The sequence below is a fragment of the Lineus longissimus genome, chromosome 2 (assembly GCF_910592395.1).
Source record: "Lineus longissimus chromosome 2, tnLinLong1.2, whole genome shotgun sequence".
Lineage (NCBI taxonomy): Eukaryota > Metazoa > Nemertea > Pilidiophora > Heteronemertea > Lineidae > Lineus > Lineus longissimus.
Window position 1 is genome coordinate 19,136,206 of NC_088309.1, and position 19,546 is coordinate 19,155,751.

The window sequence follows — 19,546 nt, forward strand, 5'->3', positions numbered from 1 at the left end:
TGCAGAACAAAGAAATTGAAGTAAAGGCACTGGCCCAAGGTGCCACAAGAAAGGAATCAAACCCATGACATTTGGATCACAAGTCTTAATAACAGTGAGAATTACAATGCAAGTACCTTTGTTACCTGACATTTGGTTGTCACTGACATAAACTTACTGAATGGAATCCCAAGTTCTTCAAGATTGTCTTCATCAACACTTCAGCAAGATGCGTATCATTCATAGGGGATGGCGGTGCGATGCTGGCGTCAAGGGGAACGCCAAGTCCAAGTAGTGATGCTACATGACTGTTATCCTGAAGGCTTGTCAGGATGATGCCAAGCTGCATGCGCTACAAATCCAAATACGATTCTCGTTAGAAATAACTCATAAATTTGAGGTGCCTGGTCCGCAAAACTTCTGAGTTTTCGGGGGGACATTTTTAATCATAAATAAGAGGTAGGGGGTACCTTTGTGATGACCTGTCTAAAAATAACAAATGCCATTACGAGCAAAAGACGTTATGTCATCATGACATTATTGTTGATCAATTACAGAAAGTATGACATTATTTTTAATCTTGGCACAGCATTCCTAAGCGTTACTCTCCAAAACTTGTAATGCTTGACGCAGCAATAGGGGATTATCAGTGTATAACCTCTTAACCAGGTAAACTGCATAGTTGTATAACCTCTTAACCAGATAAACAGCGTATTTGAACCTGTCTCAATACCAAACCAGATACATCAATATGCCGAGGTTGAATGAGTAAATACTGTGTCTTACCTGACCCTTAGAGAGACTATCCCATCTATCAGGGCCTTGGGGTAGTAAGGAGTGAAGGAGTTCCATCCTCTCTCTCAGTGGTGGCAGCAAGAGTGGAGCACCAATTGACAATGTCTCACCAACAGCCTGCAAAAGGAACATGAAATGAAACATTGTAAAGAACTACCTGTAATTTTGAAAATTTATGTTATTGGTATTAGTTGATAACTGTTGCACTTTGAACTAAAGCCTACCTCTTGGACTGACTGCGGTGTGTTGGTGTCCATCAGCCGGAACAGGAGATTCCTGAGAGGCCTGGCTTGTTCTCCAAGGATCGTGCTGGCCACTCCGCCTGCCAGGGCAAGTGAAAGATGGGTGGAGAGGAGCTTCAGGCACAGGAGAACAAAGTGATGATGCGCACTGAAAGGAGAGAAAACTAACATTTGTGAGGTCAAAAGGAATCCATTTCTTTACTTTTTTAATGATTACACACGCAGGTATACATGTATGAGAAGAGTTATTTTAATGTACTTGAAATGATTTACAAGTTGGGTTGTTTTGAAAATTCACAGTATTAATGTCAAACCTACCATTTAGAAGGAAATGGTGCGGGTGGGTCGTCGTTGTCAAAACCATCACAGTATCTCTCCAGAAAGTGGCGTATCAACTGGAATGTACCTTCTTGGAGATCGACGCAGAAGGGACGATGCCAGGCTACCACATGCCTGAAAGAACCATTATGAGGTTAAAATCCAAGACGAAGACAGGGCTCCCCAAAAAGTTATTTTTCATGAATAATTTGGAGGAAAATTTTGCAAAAAGTAGGGTTTTGCTCCCCCCTCAGGGCCAAAGAGTTAGATACGGCCCTAGAAGGAAAGTATCCTGGTATACTACAGGCAATTAAACTGTTTGGTTTCAAGCAGAGTTCATGCATCTGTTTTGAGCAAAACATTTTGAACCCAATACAACTTTGTAAGCCAGCTGGTCATCATATATTACTGTACATGAAATATGGAACCATACTTATTAAGCCTTGTGTCCTATTTTAAACTGTCAGGGATAAACGCTGCAGTTTAGAGAAGTCATTCTTGCTCCCTAGGGCAGAGGCACTTTATATGCAGACAGCATTCATCTTTATAGAGATTTGGCTGAGTGCTAATAAAGAGTGGGTCTCAGCTTCCCTTTCTAAGAATGAGGATACAATGAATGAGGAATAAGTCGTAACCAAGAAGCTAATGGAATCCTTATTCCCACAGAAAAAGGGAGAAATCCTTACCTGTCAGTGGGTAGGGCAGTCCACGCCACACTGTGTGACGTACCGGCTGATATCTGATGAATGGTGATCCCCTCCAGACCTATCACTTTTTTTGGCCGCATGATAGGGCTCTGAGAATGACCCTGGCCACACTGGCCCATCACATTATTCCCCCAGGCAAACACTTCATTTTCTGGAAGAATAGAAAGTAGCATCTTCCTTAGTTCAGGTCATTCCCATAAAAGGAAGCATTGTGTTGCATGGACATGATGCAAAAAGAGGTATCAACATCAGTCTGAGACAATGCCACAACCAAAGCATTCTAACAGAAATCTGTGTTGTCGCAGGCAGAAAATTCAACTTTCAATTTTTACCCAGAAGTTACTAGTTTGCTTCAGATTTTAAGCTATAAGGCTGCCCAACAGTTCTCTATAAATTCATTCATAATCAATTGAAAAAGATCAGAGATCAGAGATATTATTGCCTGGGTATAAATGAATGGTCCACAAAACAATTCAACAGGTACTTCAGTTTTACTGGTATCTCGACAGTATAAAGATCTCCCAAACATTTTTCGTACCGTGGCTAAGTGCAAGGCAGTGACTGTCCCCGCACGATATGTCCAGGATTCTAGTAGCTTGCAGGTCTTCCACAAGGCGGGGCCGGAGAGCTGTCGATTCTGCTGACCCACACCCCAAGCAGGAGCCACAACCCCATGCATAGAGCTGGCCTGTAGAGGTCAGTGCAAGGGAAGACTGGCTCCCACAAACAACTTTCCTTATGTACAGGCCATTGAATGCTTCGATCATCTTTGGTTTGTAAACACGCTTTGTGTCACCATGGCCAAGTTTACCTGAAGAAAATAAATGGTGGGTGTCATTAGAATAGGAGCTGGGCTGAGCTGACTAAAAGTCAAGTTTGGCTTAAATAGTCTGATATCAACTGCGGTAAGCCTATTAAGAAGTGAGAACAACTATTTACTCTAACGGCAGAGAAAGAATTCATTACACATAGAATAATATCCCATCTTACCATTATCTCCTCCTCCGAACGACCACACAGTTCTTCCATCCTGAGATACAGCAAGGGTATGGGAGCTACCACAAGCCACCTGTCCCACGTTAGTTATATCCTTGACAAGGGTTGGAAGATTTTTACTGTTGCTGTCTCCATGCCCTAGGGATTAGAATAATGTTGTAAAGAGTCATCTAGTATTCAAGTACCAATGCCGTACCAAGATATTCTATGAAGCCTGCAAGCATCCCATTCAGCATGTTCAGGGCATTCTTATCATGACATCACCAGTTCACCAAAGGGTTTTCTCAAGGTAGGTTGGTACCCTGGATATCCAAGAAGTTTTGCCAGTGTTGTGCAATGGTGGCCCTATAAAAACCCTTTCCTAAATTCTAGTGCGAGGTAGCTTTTCTAAGGTAGGGTAGCAATCCTGAAAATCCCCGACCTTTGGCAAGTTGTTTGAAACCTTGCACACCTTGGCTTACTCTTTTTGCTTCAACTCACCTAATCTACCATAGTCGCCTTCTCCCCAAGTGTACAGCTCACCATCCTCAGTCACGGCTGCACTGTGGCGATAACCAGCAGAAATACACTTCACAACTTTTCCTTTCAAGGCGCCATTAACAAGCTTGGGGCATTTCTGAGTTGAGCTGTTCCCATGGCCGAGCTTCCCATAATCTCCGTCGCCCCAGCTGTAGACCTCACCGTCCATCGTCAAGGCTAACGTATGCCCATCCGATCCTTTAGACGAGGAGATTTTCTTCACCGAACTGTGGCAGTCAAAAGCGAGCTTCTTTGGCTGTGTTTGGTTATTTGAATCACCAAGTCCGAGGCGTCCATAGCTCCCTTTACCGCAGGCACCGACAGAGTTATCGCTCTGTATCACAAACGTACAGTATTGTCCCGACTCAACCTAAAAATTTTATGATCATGACATCATAAAGGCATTGTTAAGAGACTCTCAAATTCAGAGAACTACTCAAGACCTTGATTAGCCACAGCACTGGCTCAATACACGAGATGGAATTCAGACCACACTCCATTTTCATTTTAGAGACAATAATTATTGGTAAATTCAATTCACTCATTTAATTCTAGAGCAAGGTAGGCCGCCTCTTCCAAGGTAGGGTGGGACACCATCAGAAATGGCCTCATGGTGAATCCTGCATGTGATTATGATCCCGGTGCTCTAACCACTGTGCCACTGATCACCTCACACATGAAGTTTTTTCACACAGCAATGATTAAAAACAAAGTTACCTGCTGAGCATTTGCAAACGCTGTGGCAACTTTCGGAGTGATGAGTTTCTCCTGACTGCCTTCAGCCAACTGGTGGCTGCTGTTGCTTCCCCACACATAGATCTCACTGCTCTCGGTCAGTGCACCGCTGCCAGTCGTACTGTTCTTGTTCTCATCAGGGCAAACACAGCTCTTGGCATAGCCAGAGGCTAGGTGGCAGAGCTGGAAAGTAATCAAGCACTTCATATGATACGAGCGGTAAGATCAAAAATCACTATTGAACAGAAGAACTAGGATTGAAGGAAAGTACCGTACTGCTAAAAAGTTTTGGGGAAAAAATCACTATTGAACAGAAGAACTAGGATTGAAGGAAAGTACTGCTAAAAACTTTTGGGGAAAAAATCACTATTGAACAGAAGAACTAGGATTGAAGGAAAGTGCTGCTAAAAAGTTTTGGGGAAAAAATCACTATTGAACAGAAGAACTAGGATTGAAGGAAAGTACTGCTTAACCTTTTTTTGGGAAACATGTAGTTTGACTTTGTGGGTACTAGCAAACATGGGTAACTTAACTATCCTTAGAGAACTTGGGAAGTGATAGAAGGCCAGCCTTTTTGAAATCAATACATTCAAAGAACTTTGAGGCAGGCCAAAATTTCTTAATCATGGACATACAGAAGAACCTCTCTATAAAGGACACCCTTGGGACTGACAAGTGGTGTCCTTAATAGAGAGTTGTCCTGATTAGAGAGTTCAGATTGAATGGAGACTGCCATTTCGGGAGCAAAACTAGTGTCCTTAATAGAGAGTTTGACCTTAATAGAGTTGTCCGCTAAGGGAGGTTCCAGTGTATTATTACTATCACCTACCTCCTCCATAAGACACATCGCAGTATGATAAAGTGGGGTGAGGCCTTGCTCATCAATGCACAGGACTTTCTCACTGCAGCTCAGTTTATCGGACCCATTCTGAAATCAAAGGACGTTATAAGACATCAATTTATTGCCATAACAAACCATTAGTTGGCACTGCATACCCTGCAGTTTTGTCATGCAGTAACAGAGGGTTGACAGAGGGCTTCCTGTCAGTTCCATTTTTTTATGTAGGCCTATTGTTAACAGCACATTCAATGAAAGTCATGTAGGAACATAAAATGTAAGGTACCAATAAACCAACTTGGTTATCAATGCCTATTCCCAGCATAAATGTATCATCTCCTTTGACATTATTGTTTCACAGAGAATCATGGACTTCATTTTATCTTTGCAGCAACTAATTACAATCTGAAATATTGTGCATTTTCACTTTTATCGAGTATGACTTACAGCAGACTTCTTCATTTGCCTGAGGACATCCATAAAGAACTGATGATCAATGAGGCCAGGGCTTTCACCGTCAGCTGACGTCTTATCCACCTTACTGGCTGCGGCAGCAAACAGGGCCATCTCAATCCATTCAAGAAGATATCGCAAAGAACCTCGCTGAGCAGCTAATGCGAGGACAACTTCACATGATAATCTCTTACCTGAAAGGTATGAAAATAGTCACAAAACAGTTAAGTACAGTAAAACCTCATTATTAAGAATCCCCTTGGGACTGAAAAGTACTGTTCTTCATAAGGACAGAGTAGAAACGACTCATTTGAGACCAGAAAAGTGTCCCTAACAGTAACGGTGTCGTGCTAATAGAGGTGTCCACTACTCACCAACAACATCAGCTCCGGAACTCGGCAAAGTGGCTTTTCTGAGAAACTGTGTCACTTGATTCAGCGTCTCTAGGCCAAGCGGAGGCAGCTTGTTCTCATTCGACAGAGAAAGAGGGGCAAGGGACTTGATCACATCTGCTGCTGTTTGTATCACATGGTTACAGATACCGCTACATCCCAACGAGCTGCTAAGCTGCCAGTTCTGGTGCAGTAGAGAGAACAGCAAACTTAGACCAGTCTTGACACCGACTTCAATGAGGGCGTCGGTCCCAGTCTGGGAACGATCAGTCAAATTTTTCCCATCATCCAAGTTTTTGTTTCCATCTTGCAGTTGCTGGTGCTGTTTTAACTTATCCTGGTCGTGATATTTGTGGGAGACGGCGTAAAATATTCTCTGAAGGACCACAAGACGTTTCTGAAGGACTGCAGCAAACGGCGAATCGGAGCAGACAGCTTTGGCAAGATTCAACTGACTCGTCAATAAAGCACTGATGAAATGTTCCTGTTCTTCAACTGAGACAAAATCATGTTCAAAGTCAGGTAAAGCTGGCCCCCGTAGATAGAGCATCTGCTGCGGCATTGTCACCACCTCCTTGTTGAGTATGAGGCGGTCGTAGAGAGACAGGATGCCATCGTGGCTTGCGATGGCCTCGCAGTCTTCTGTGACCCATGACGCGTTGAGATGTTCCAACCATTTCAGTTTAACAGGAGGATTGCTTCCCATTGTTTGGGCTGTATCTGCAACAAGAAAATGAAATAGTCAGGTGGAATAAGGCCTTCTGATGCGTTCTGTCTGAGTGTGTGCATTTGTTTTTATTGGGCTCTGATCTAAATCATCTTTGACTTTGTCGAAAAGGTCTATTTATTTGTATAGTCACAACAGTAAACTTTCTCAACATGGTCAGTCAGCGCTGAGTTCTACATAGTTTGTAGCACAAGTTGTCCACTACAACTAGTACTGTACAGGATTTTTCAGGCCAAGGCCAGAGACGCCACAGACAACGACACCGTCACTGCATTCACCAGCCCCGGCCCCTTCCCCAGGCCTCAACTTGGGCCTGGCACGTGGCAGAGGCTCTGAGCTTTCGTATGTCCACGAGTATGTGTGTAATCCTGTGTGCAGACTATCACTATGACTAGGCCTCATATATTTAGGGTTCTCGCCAAGTCCCATCTCTCAGATCAGTACGTCAAAACTAATCATGCATGTACGAGGGATATATTTAGTGGTGGATCAAAATGACCTTGTGCCCTTTAATACTATGCATATAAGTCAAAAGATGGCCAATTTAAGTTAACCACCCTGCAACTGCCTATAGTCCCCCTTTAAAAAAAAGACAAAAAGAAAACATTAGCAAAAAAATATTTGTCATAATATAGCCGGAGTTTTCTCGTCTATTTTAAGGAATTTGCAGTAAATTATGGATTCTTATCGTGCACAATACGAGTATTGTCAAATTAAGTGTCCAACAAACCATGAAATATATTTTAGATAGGATATATTTGCAATGACATCTTTGCAAATTCTTCTGCAAAATTATTTCGTTGTTGTCGTCGAGGTAAACTCTGAAACGAACTCCGCATTAGCCGCTGTCTTCAACCGCACGGATTGTGCCAAGTTGTCTCCACGGGCTGTTGTTCCTGACATCTGAATTAATTATCTGTGCTCCTCATAAAAAATGTAGTTAGTTGGTATGCCAAAGGCACTGCCCATCTCCCTCAATACCATGCCCAAAGCTAGGCCCAAAGGCCCACCAGAACTAAGAGGACACACACTGATTGTGACATAAAAATGAACTCTTACTTACTTTGGTCTGACTGAGACAGCTTCTCAATCCCTCCAATCCTCTCACATGTAAAATTTGAAGGCATTTTTGAGCACAGTATTCAAACCTTCTACATGCGAATTCAGCTCCATCAGATTAAGTTTTGGTTCATTCCAACACCTAATTTACATCACAGCTGTCTGCCCTATATTTCCATGTTATACTCGATGCAAGAACAGTTGTTTGCAAGTTGAAAAAACAAGGGCTTGTTATTCAAGGCCCTTGTGTAGGATAGGTCGTAGGTATGGGCCTAGGTTCATACAGACCAGAACTGACGGCAAATGTTTGGCCTAGGCATGGAAGGCAAAACAAAGACAATAAGCAGTCAGCCAATTGAGTCATAAACCACATTGCCGACTGAATTCACAAGGAAAGTGGAAACATGGGTTTCCCAGTCTTCCCAAGTCTACAATTGTTGTATGAACTGGGATCATTCGGAGACACCAGGACTCTCAAACGACAATGTCAACCTACGGGAGTATCGCCAACGAGTTGGGGCTGTCGTACATCTTGGTCATAAACTCTCCACACAGTTCATTCATCATCCTTTCTATACCCCATTGGTCACAGGGTCGGGGAGCATCAAATGATTTGGTTGTCCCTCAACACAGTTATGCTCTTTACTTATAGGTTCTCAATGGGAAGAAGCCAGGTTCACACTGCCAACTCTAAAAGCCAAAGGAACAAATGAGGCAGTTTTTCTTCCATGAAAAAATCTATTTATTTACTTCAATACCATTATCACTTTCTATACATTGTCTTTATGTACATATCATTCTAAAATAGTCACACATGATAAGACTAACACACTTTTATTGTAATATCAGTATCACTGCAGAAAGTTTTAAAGTCTATCTCCACTGACATGTCAGACATAGTGCTCTCCATAATGCTAATTGCAAGAACTTGTTTGTTCTTGTCAACCATGAACTCCTTTGATTACCAGGGCCTCGTTGCTCCTATGGCATTCACAGACAAATGCCATCATTAGCTTAACTAAGCGTTATCTCCTTCAGTAATTTACAACAGAAGCGCAAGGACATGACGCCAACGTCACTTCTAACGACATGATTGGACATGATTGGAACTTAGGGTGCCAAAGATTATGGTAACATAGTTACATACAGGCATTCTATCACAAATTTTATACAGCTGTAAGATATCATTCAAATGACAAGACAGTCCATTGGACCCAAAATAGTATCACATTCCAATACAAGCTGATCAGAAACGACAGAATTCTAAATGCCTACCAAGTCAATGCAAGAAGGTTTTGATGTCATGGCAGCCCCCCCCCCCTAGAAAAGTTTTAGAAGTTATTTGTGTGCTCTGCAAAGAGCCAACACTTCTCCATCTTCTTCACATCTACGTGCATGAGTCCTGTTCCTGCTGGTCCCTCCTCTGGCAGAATATAAAGGAACATATCCTCCTTCCCCAAGTTTAGACCGACTCCCCCCCCCCCCCATCACGAAACCAGGGGTCTCTGAGCCTTAGATTGGAGGAGCTGGTGGATGACTTTCACAGGGGTCATAGAAAATCTGTCCTTTTAATAACCTGCGTTTGATTTCATTCCCAAGCAGACGGCGTTCTTTTTGTACTTTCTTGAGTATTCCTTTGTTTTCGTACGCCCGCCTTGAAAGGTACGGCACCACCTCATTCACAGGTCCAAACGGTACATACTTATAAACAGAGTATCCGGCTTGTCCTGAAAAACAAAACAAAAACATATGTCAAAACACAGTGAAAATTTCTAAGGACTTTCCACAAAATGCACCGTTGCGAGATTTTCATGACATCTATTAGGGGCAAAATAAGAAGAGGAAGAAACCAGATGAGATGGTTGAGCAAGGACCATTGATGTAAATAGACACCTGCAGAGGATGGAGACCAACCAATTAAGATGCTGACAGATGATCACACTGGTGACGACCTTGGACACAACATCGCAAAATGCAAGAAGGGGAAGAAGTGAGTGCACCAGATTTGTGGACTTGACTTCTAGTAAACTCTCCGCAAACACTATGACTGAAGCCTGGATTGAACCCTACTCACCCAGAGGGAAGCTCATCTGGTCACACATGCCATAGAGTTGTCCAAAGCAAAGAATTCGATCAGATGGCTTCACGTTATTCTGTCTCATCCTGAAGAAAAAAAAAATTAAATCAGAAGTTAAATACTTTGCAAGCAAGCCTGATCAGTGGTTCAGAACACAGCTTAGCAAGTGACTCATTGGCAAGCCAAAACTCTGTTACTTCTTCTTCAGCATTCCCTCTGTACTTGGAGGTGCTCCGGCTCCAAGGCGGGATGAGCATTTTTACTTGCCACTACAAGAGGAAGTTGGGCTGACTGGTGAGTCCATCGTGAGGTACTGTTTCTCACTAGGTGGGGTCTTCCGTTTGCCCTGGAGTCAACGCCAGGTGCCTGCAGCCTCAGTTTTATGTATTTTTCGAAGGATGAAGCAATTTAGGATTGATTCCTGCTCAAGGACACAAAGACAAAACGGCAGCGATCCTTGCAAGAGTCAAACCCCCGACCTCTTGATTAGGAGCCCAGCACTCTAACCACTATGCCACTGGTTTCCCAGAGTTATCACTGGTTATGGACATAAACCATGTCAATCAACTTACACTTCCAGAGTGTTTCTAACAGTGTTCTCATTATGACTAGCAATCATAACAGCAATCTCTCCCCGCGGTCTCTGGTTGATTTGCGTCATGACTTCATCTAATACCGATTCATACATCGCCGTGGTGTCTTCAAACGTGTCATTGATGGGGTCAGGGTATCCTAACGTTTCCGCTCTGAGACGCTCCTGGTCCATGTAAGCCCCTCGGACGAGTTTGGCACCGAAGTAGAAGTTTTCCCGCGCAGAGAGATTGAGGTCTACTCGAATTGCATTTAAGGCATCCTGGAAAGTGAAACAAGATTTTGATAAAACATGTCAAAGAGCAAGAATAAATAAGACCAGTCTTTAGGATGGTGGTGATTTAGATTGATCTACAGTTGGACATACGTACTGGTACACTGCAATGAACAAATGCTTTCCTGAATAGAGAGGTGTCCTGATTACAGAGGTCAAATTGAATGGAAATGACTTGAGTGACCTGATGACTGCCTACTCGGAGCGGACCTTTCGCTTGCCCTCGCATAGATACCATGTCCAAGGAATCTTAAATTTTACATCTTTTTCCAAAGAATATTAATTCAAACAGCTGATCCTATGGGCCGCCAGCTAAGATCACGTATGGACCACGACGCCATTGATGAAGATAATGATGTTGAAACAAAGTGAATTTTCAATACAGATCGGCACTCACCTTTAGATAACATTGATATGTGTTGAAAACAATAGCCTTTTCTTTGTTGTATTTCCTCATCATCTCCATGGTGAATCTACTGATGCTGGGCTGGAAGTACGTCTGCTCTGCATCGATCATCACCCGTACATCTTTGTCTTTTGCATGCTGAAATATTGAGGCGTTGCTCATGTATGAAATGCAATATAAGTTCCGAAAAGAACCTGGTTTACCTTATGTAAAACATCACGCCTATTCCAATAGGGTTGAAGCTGGCCTTGTATCTTGTACCAATTGAGATAACATTAGCCCCGAATCTACCAGTGTCAAGGCAGTCTTGTTGCATTTTCTTTGCAAATAAGGCACCTCAAGTTGAGTTACTATCTCTGTGTTATCTCCATCATTGAGCCCAGCAGACTAAACACCTAGTTAACATCTCATTTTGAAAAACCGGGTTCTGCTGGATTATACAGACAGGTCTTTTGAAACGTACACAAACGAAACCGTCCAACCCTTTGATCTTCCCGGTCCAAGACGTTTTATCTATCAGACTTCCCTTTGTTAGTAGGCTTTGAGTTGAGCCTTGAGTTTATAGTTTGAGCTGCCATCATAGTACATACCTGGACCACAGTGTTGATTCGATGTAACATGTTCTCCATCTGAACCATTTCTTCTTCTTTTAAACAACTGACGAAAGGTTTCCCCGTCTGAAAGAAGGTAGCATAATCTGAGTGAAGAAGGTGTGTTAAAACCCGATATTTTTTGCCAAGCATACAGAGATTAGAGTCGCCATCAGCATTTTCATCAGCAGTTTACAACTTCCCGCGTATGAGTGACCTGAATACCACCAATGGAAGCCCCTACAGTTGGTGTAAAGTCGCCCTTTCTTAAAGGGTGCGGCCTCGTATGACAGAAATAAGTCTTATGTCTCAAAATTCAACACGCTCATCTCAGTTGATCCTCTTCGTCTTAAAGGGGAAATTATAGGCAGAAGATAGGGGATAAATTGGTTATCTACACTTGACTAGTATGCACTGTGGGGGTATAGGTTGTGTGCAATTCAGTGATAATGATATTCCCCTCACAAGCATTAATATTTTTTACTGTGAGATAGGAGACCCTATTGGCGGCTTTGAGTAACTTAATCTGACCTAGGAAACTTCAACCTATAGTCTCCTTTTAAGGCAAGGGTGTTTGTCTCGGGGCTGTTCCATAATGAATATCGCATTTAAAATTCTTTAGGAACGTTGCTCCAGGACCTACCTACCTGAATATTTCTAACATTCAGCACTTTGGCAAGATTCATCATACTGTCAAGGATATTATGCCAATCAAGAAGATCTATTTCTCTGAAAAAGAGAAACAAATATAGATATAGACAGGAGGAGGCTATAGCCCAGTGGTTATTTTTCTCATGCTATGCAGTTTTTGCTAACCAGAAAAAATTCTTGCTACCCAGACCATCCTATATCCAATCCATCCTGCATCTTGTTGACCACACCACCGAAAATTCGTGTTAACCCGACCAACCAACATTCTTGTAATGTTAACCACACCAGTCAACATTGTTGTCAACCAGACCAACCAACAATCTTGTTAACCACACAAGCCAACATGCTTGTTTACCAGACCAACCAATATTCTTGTCTACCAGACCAGCCAGTCATGATTTTCATCCTCAGCAATATCTTACCCATCCTTCGTTGTATCCAACAAAGTGAACCACTTCTTTTTCTCTTCGGATTTCATCTTTATGCCGAGCTCATGCAACCGACTCATGAAAGACTCGAGGTTTATCGTCGGGTTGATAGGCTTTCCGTCAAGGGTGTTATCAGGTCCCGCTATCACATTGAACACTTGTCGCAGGTGGACTAACACCTCCGACATTTGTAACTGAAAGGAACAAACATGTTATATTTACAGTGGAACCTTTATTAGCGGACACCTCATGAAAAAGAAAACCCTCTCTATCAAGGACACTTGCTTTGTTCCCAAATTGGTCATTTCTATTCAATTTTACCTCTGTAATCGGGACATCTCTCTATCAAGGACAGTATTTTTCAGTCCCGCCTCATTAGAGGGGTTGTGATGTATTTCATATTGATTTTGTGCCTGGATGTCATTAAGACATGTGTCATACCAGGTGGGCACCATCACAGAAAGGCTAACATACATGTAGTGATGAATATGAGATATGTCAAAGCTGCTGTATTTGCAGGCATTTGCCAGCTATTTAACTCTGTCACCACTTTTACTTTTACCTTCGACCAATTGGCCTAAAAATAAACAAGTTTATATCATTGGAACCTCCCTTAGCAGACACCTCTCTTAAGGACACCCTCTGTATCAAGGACACTACTTTTGGTTCCATATTGGTTTTTCCCATTCAATTTCATGTTGGAGGTCTTTTCAAGGTTGTGAACTATTAATTACCAGTATTGTAGGCCATTGAATAAACAACCGTTTTTTTAATCAAAGGATGATCAGGGTTATGGAAACTTATCGGACATCAGACCTCATTCAATATCTGAATAATGAATTATGGAGATCAATTACAGGTGCCGTGAGGGTCACCTTAATGAAACAAAATCAGCTGTCTGGCTGATTTGGTGCTTCAATATGCTGGTTACCCACCTAAGGTGCCCATTACAATAGAAACAATCATTATGGAAGTGTCTGACCTCAAACATTACCTGTTCAATAATTGTCTGGGAATATTATCTTACTGTTTTATTCATAAGGCCTGTACAAACAGACTAAAGTACAAATACGAGAAATTTTAATATTTGGTACGGTGTGTTCATCATATCAACTCAGTGGAAACTCAACAGTTGTACAAAATGTGTTTACTGATAGTGATAAGAATTTGTACAGCAATATAGCGGTCCAATTTAACGAAACTGCGTGTGTGAAGTGTGTGAAGATGGAACAAATAGGCAAAGAGGGGGAATCCAGTGCATTCCAGGTCAAATGCATTGCGGGTCTGTGTGTCTTAAAGTGATACTATGATGTGATTTAAAACTTTGCGGAAATACGTCCGTTTTTAATTGTTGATCACAAATGTACAGCTCAAATTTTCCATTTTTGATTAGATTTATTATAAAATTGCTGAATGTAAACCACCGCGACCGCGAAAATGTTCATGTTGTGACGTCATCAACGAAAACGGTATCGAAGCGAGCCGTCCGGGCGGGATTAAACTATCAATTTCTAGAAAATGTGCATTTCGATTCGAAAACCTTACCGATTTATGAGAACGTGACGTAGTCATTTGTCAAAAACAGCTAAAACATTATATGGTGAAATTTGACACGAGTTACCCTTTAAGGTTTACACTTACCAGTAATTGTGGGCGCCCCAGCGCTGTCAATTTTACAGCTGCAAATCCGGTACGCATAGTTGAACCTGGTAAGGAGACAGTATAAATTGAAACATCTAAATGCCTAATACTTTATAAACTGCATACTGTACTTAAAGGTGAACTGCCACTTTTAACAGTTAAAGATACATTGTTAATTGTCATCCTCCACAGCATGGGCTATCCTCATCTTGACTTTCTCAATGGGTTGTGAGCTACAGCAGATTTGACTATTTGGAATCTACATATCTAGTACCGTACTGATCTAGAAGACATTTAGCTACCACAGTATCATTTTTTGCATGAACCATCAGATCTAAAATAAACTCAGACAGTCTGGCTACGGCATCAGGTGCTTAGTTCGATTGTGTGTGTCTTGCAAATATCGATTTATTGAAAACATATCAGTTTGTAGTTTGCACTTACCGGAAACAGCATCAATACATGAAAGGAATATGTCCATATTTTTATCACAGTGGGCCTCGTCTTCATAGAAGTACGTTCTTGCACTGACCACATTCTCACGACGATCGCCAAATTCTCGATGGGCACGGAATTTGACTTTGTCACCAACTGGAATTTTTTTTAAAAGACGTGTCAGAAATCATGCTACGACCTTCATTTCATTAAAGTGGAAAGTCATTTTAAGAGATCAATAAATCTGTTGTTTGACTTCGGGACGATTTGAAAAATTTGCGCTGGAGAATCAACTCCCAAACTTGCCACACATCAGGCAAGCATTCCAACACAATTTGCAGAACGGAACAGATCTAGAGTTGACATTCACCAATCAGAATTTGTTCAGACACCAGAGACCTCGGAGTTCAATACATAATACATTTTGTACCGTCACCATCATTATTCCATTCTTCAATAGATCCTATGCTTGGAGCCTGAACACACGTTCAGACTCGTCAGTGATGTTAGAGTTAAGATTATCACACCATCACCACCATTATCAGCTGTTCTTGCTTCTGTCAACAAAAATGTGCTTGTCTTTCCCAAGAAGTTCTTATCTGAACCAAATCAGTGTTCTTTTTTCTTATTTTTTGATCACACACATGAGAGGTGTGCATGGAGAGAATAGGACTGGCCAGGACTATCATTATTGGCTAACATCCAGAAGAAGTTCTTATCTGAACCAAATCAGTGTTCTTTTTTCTTATTTTTTGATCACACACATGAGAGGTGTGCATGGAGAAAATAGGACTGGCCAGGACTATCATTAATGGCTAACATCCAGTACATTTTTGGCAACCTATTATAACTCAATCATACAGCAAGAGGATTTGGCCTGAACTTTTCAAGTGGAAATCCATAACCCGAGTTCTCATTTAGAGACCAATGTAACAATACTACACATCTAACTAAATGTACTTTAAAACATGTTCTGGGAAAGACCAACCCTGAAACACTCTTGCAGTTATTCAGCAGTGCATGAAATCATGTCACCCTATCAGTGTGCTGAAGTGGACCATCCAAAAGCCTCCCTTTTACACTGCATAAGTGAAAAATCAGACGTGCAAAACTTCTACAGAAATGACAGTGGTTTGTGAGAAACTTATGGAGAGATTAGGCATAGCCTGATACATTGGAGTTCATGTTAAATTGACATGTACCTAGCTATTAATCTGTACATTGCAGTTTTTGGATTTATATTTCTGGTAATTGCTCGCTATGAACTTCATTTTTCAAAAACAGCAAGAAAAAAACACAAAGTAGTGCATTTTACGATTTTACCCTTGGTGTTTCAAGGCTCAGTTACACGCTACTGTTACTGTGAGTGTCAGAACAACTAGCCCATGATGTCGGAAAATGCTACCTCCTCTATTCAAGGTGTAGACTTAAATGAGAGCAATAGCTGATTTTTTTCTCTTAATATAAATCTCGAGAATAGGGCAGACAGAAATGTTGTGCAACAAGTGCGTTGCCTATGGCAAGGTAAGTATATATTACGGTACAGAGACCTAATATTATTATTACCGGTCAATCAAAGTTCAATACCAGCTAACAGCATGGAAAGTACACATGACATGATATACGTGTACATGTATGCAGATATTTCTTATTTTCCCCGTTGCTCTGCTCTGCTTTTAATTGGGCGTCCACATCCATCATACCCTATGAAACAATATGCTTATTCAATGAAGTTTGGCTTTAAAATCTTGATATTGATATAAAAGTAAACTTTAGCCTACGCATATGCATTTCTTCATTTCAAAGACACACCATCTGCCAGCCAAAACCTTGTTCTTTAACTTAAACATCAAGATGCAGAAATCAACAACAAACATGCACACACACTGCAACAAATGCCTCAAGACAGTTATATAACCAGGATAAAAGGTATGTTTGTTGACCCAAAGTTTATAAGTGACGTCCCATCACCCATTTGTTGCAAAAAAAGAGATGTTAGTCAGTTGGTTACAATCAGGAATACACAGTTTAGATACTTCAAATCTACATTTATCATCATACTTACCCTTAGTCTGAACCTGAGGAGCTAAATAAGCAAGGTTTATAATGTAAAGAATGCTGCAATGAAATGATTTCCGAAACCATCGAGATGAACCTTTTTGGAATAAGCAGAGGAGTTTACGATGTTGCATGTTTGCAGTGAAGTGCTCCATGTCACTTAATTTCGTAAGCGCTGCACGGTTTTAGTCGCTGCAACATGTCATATGGCCGAGCGTTGACAGCACAATGACGGACTGCAATTCAACCAATTTTAACCAATCAGCGACTGGAGTCCAACCACAATTGTCATGTTGCAGTGATTTTAAGGGTTAAATGTAAGTTACGCGCAAACAAAGTTCCGCGCAAACAAAGTTCCGCGGGCGCGTAACTTACATTTAACCCTTCTACTGTCTTTTTTTGACGCTCATCACAATTTGGCAGTTTAAGGTTAAGTAACTGGTCCAAAAAAGAAAAGGATCAACAAAAAAGCAAAGGCAAGGCACAAAATAAGCGGCATCCCATCATTACTCCCAATCGTAATAAAATAATTCTGCCAGGACTGACAATCTGCTGAAAGTCAAAGCAAGTTTCAAGTTCCAGCCAGAATCAACATACAAAAAAAGATGCTGTCACTGTCAGGCATGTCAAATATGCACTTTTATTCCAATGTCAACATACCATTCTAAATCACCAGCGCAAAAGTTGATAAGCAAGCATCAGAACATGACTCTGAAGCTTTGTGGGAGACAAATGTCATAAAGTCACATAAAATTTTTCGCATCTTACCTGGTGGTGGTGTGTCGCCTCCTACTTCTGCAGCCGACAAACATGATCTATAAAAAGGTAAAGTCATTATCTGGATAAAGGAACATAATGAAGAGCTTCCTCCAAGTACTTTAAATAACTGTGAAACGAGGGCTGCCACTTAGGTTGTGGTAATAATCAGTTTCACTGTCGTCGGAGACAATAGCACAACCAGTTTCATTGGAGACAAAAGGAAAAAACAGTTTGATGGGAGACAATAGGAAAATCAGTTTGATCAGTAACAACAGGACACCCAGTTTCATTGGAGACAACAGGACAACCAGTTTCATCGGAGACAATAGGACAACCAACCAGTTTCATTGGATAAAACGGGACAAGCAGTTGCATTGAAAAGACAATGGGCAACCAGTTTGATGAGATAAGTGTTCCCTTGATGAACCCCGCTAAGAAGACCCAATTACCCTAAATATATAAAGCTGACCTTGTATATTTTTGCAATTACATGTACGTACTTACTCCATTTCAGCATCTTGAGCCTGAGACCTGGACAAATCCTCTTCAGCGCTGTAGTCAAGTATAGACTTTACCCCAAAATGCTGCATCCTTGCAATCGCTGGTTTAATGTCATCTTGGTTTTCGCCGGCAACAAAGTGGCCAAAGAAGGTGGCCTTCATTGCCCAAGTAAAGATACGATTACCAAGTACCTTACGGGTCCAATCCATTATCTGAAAATTATCATTGACATAATATTAATAACAGTAACACAGCCTCCAGGCCAGGCCAACGCTTCTCAGGGGCTCTAGGTCGAGCCTATGAGTGTGGTGGATGGGGTTTCATTGGGTACATTGTCTTGTCGTTAGGGCAAGATGCATGTCTTCCGTGTTGATTTGCCTGTCGGGGATACCTTGGGCAGGAAACCTGTCTCGCAGTTACTGGTTGGCCTCAACATCATCATCCAATACTTTTCGGGTTACTGGGCTTAGGTGACCACTTGCAAAGTGGATGGCCTTGGCCAGGCTTTTACACGATTGGGCTTGTGGGAGACCCAGGACAACTTGCTTATCTTATGTAGATCTTGCCTGGCGTGATGAGGAGCTCCTGGGCAAATCATCTGTTATGTGTATTGATTGACCTGCTGACCTTTATAGTTTTTTTACTTTTATAGTGATTGGCCTGGTCAGAGCCAGACCTGGCCCTGGGGCAATTCGCTTATCTTTCATGTATGCACAGACTGGCGTGAGGGACAACCCTATAGGGTAATTCACCTCTTATGTATTGATTGGCCTGGTGAAGGACTTAGTAATAATACTTGTCTTCTGTAGTAATTGTACTGATTCGGGTGATATGGGTTCCACAGTGATTGTCCCAATGAGGGTCCTTGAGCAAGTCACTTGTCTGGAGCATGTATTGATTCTGCTAACGCCAACGGTAGAACTTTAGCCAGTCCCTTGATGACGACATCGTGGTGTTAAAAATTGGCATTAAAAAGTGGCGATGTATGTTAATGCACTATTTATCTGAATCTCACGACGTGGCGATACGATATCAATAATCATCTCTGAAAATGGAAAGGTTTGCATATTACATACTCAAGACTTACCTCCTTATTTCTGTTAACAATCCATTCTATGGAGCACAATCTAAGGACAAGGGAAGCCCTCATCAGTTCAAAGGTTGTCTTTGACTTGTATGCTTCCTCTGCACTTTCAAAAGCCAAGTCAATCTTGGAGTAAGCCTCACAATAAGGTTCGTTTTCGGTAGATTTTGCGTACGCCGATTTCAAATTTGTAGCTGCAGTAGTTGCTTTGTATCTTCTGAAACATGTTGACGCAAAAATCTTTCGATTCACAAGAGAAATCGAGGAAATATAAGGCTTCAAGCAAGGAGA

General features: G+C 41.6%; 3 protein-coding genes across 6 annotated transcripts in view; 1 reads left to right on the plus strand and 2 right to left on the minus strand.

Annotated features, from left to right (window-relative positions):
• Window positions 1-7,853, minus strand: part of LOC135482722 (probable E3 ubiquitin-protein ligase HERC1) — a 43,415-nt gene extending 35,562 nt beyond the window's left edge. The window contains exons 1-13 of the mRNA XM_064763028.1: window positions 7,765-7,853; window positions 5,957-6,694; window positions 5,577-5,776; window positions 5,121-5,219; window positions 4,274-4,474; window positions 3,518-3,926; window positions 3,032-3,175; window positions 2,580-2,852; window positions 2,021-2,192; window positions 1,335-1,469; window positions 999-1,164; window positions 766-891; window positions 158-331 (exon numbers count right to left, since the gene is read on the minus strand). Coding sequence (XP_064619098.1) covers window positions 158-331; window positions 766-891; window positions 999-1,164; window positions 1,335-1,469; window positions 2,021-2,192; window positions 2,580-2,852; window positions 3,032-3,175; window positions 3,518-3,926; window positions 4,274-4,474; window positions 5,121-5,219; window positions 5,577-5,776; window positions 5,957-6,694; window positions 7,765-7,828 — 2,901 coding nt within the window. The 5' untranslated portion in view covers window positions 7,829-7,853. The remainder of the gene's footprint in view (window positions 1-157; window positions 332-765; window positions 892-998; window positions 1,165-1,334; window positions 1,470-2,020; window positions 2,193-2,579; window positions 2,853-3,031; window positions 3,176-3,517; window positions 3,927-4,273; window positions 4,475-5,120; window positions 5,220-5,576; window positions 5,777-5,956; window positions 6,695-7,764) is intronic.
• Window positions 1-19,546, plus strand: part of LOC135482724 (integrator complex subunit 3-like) — a 414,475-nt gene that overhangs the window by 332,965 nt on the left and 61,964 nt on the right. The gene's annotated exons all lie outside the window — the stretch shown is intronic.
• LOC135482723 (proline dehydrogenase 1, mitochondrial-like) lies at window positions 8,485-19,439 on the minus strand. Of its 4 annotated transcripts, XM_064763029.1 has the most exons (13): window positions 19,259-19,439; window positions 18,175-18,383; window positions 17,680-17,726; window positions 16,919-16,939; window positions 14,863-15,009; window positions 14,419-14,483; window positions 12,772-12,971; window positions 12,346-12,427; window positions 11,699-11,785; window positions 11,100-11,246; window positions 10,410-10,690; window positions 9,835-9,923; window positions 8,485-9,487 (listed from the first exon to the last, which is right to left on the minus strand). In XM_064763029.1, the coding sequence occupies exons 1-13, from the start codon at window positions 19,319-19,321 to the stop codon at window positions 9,273-9,275; spliced, it is 1,653 nt and encodes a 550-aa protein (XP_064619099.1). In that variant the 5' UTR covers window positions 19,322-19,439; the 3' UTR covers window positions 8,485-9,272. The 4 variants fall into 4 exon arrangements, with proteins under 4 accessions (XP_064619099.1, XP_064619100.1, XP_064619101.1 ...); XM_064763030.1 differs by lacking the exon at window positions 16,919-16,939; XM_064763031.1 differs by lacking the exon at window positions 19,259-19,439 and having other exon boundaries at window positions 18,171-18,325.

Excerpts from the sequence above, each read along its gene's own strand:
- LOC135482723 (XM_064763029.1), bottom strand. The coding sequence starts at position 19,321 with ATGAGGGCTTCCCTTGTCCTTAGATTGTGCTCCATAGAATGGATTGTT. Across the intron at positions 16,940-17,679 it reads AGGCGACACACCACCACCAG|CTCCTCAGGTTCAGACTAAG; the intron begins GTAAGATGCGAA and ends TTGCTTATTTAG. Across the intron at positions 12,972-14,418 it reads TGGGGCGCCCACAATTACTG|TTACAAATGTCGGAGGTGTT; the intron begins GTAAGTGTAAAC and ends TGTTCCTTTCAG.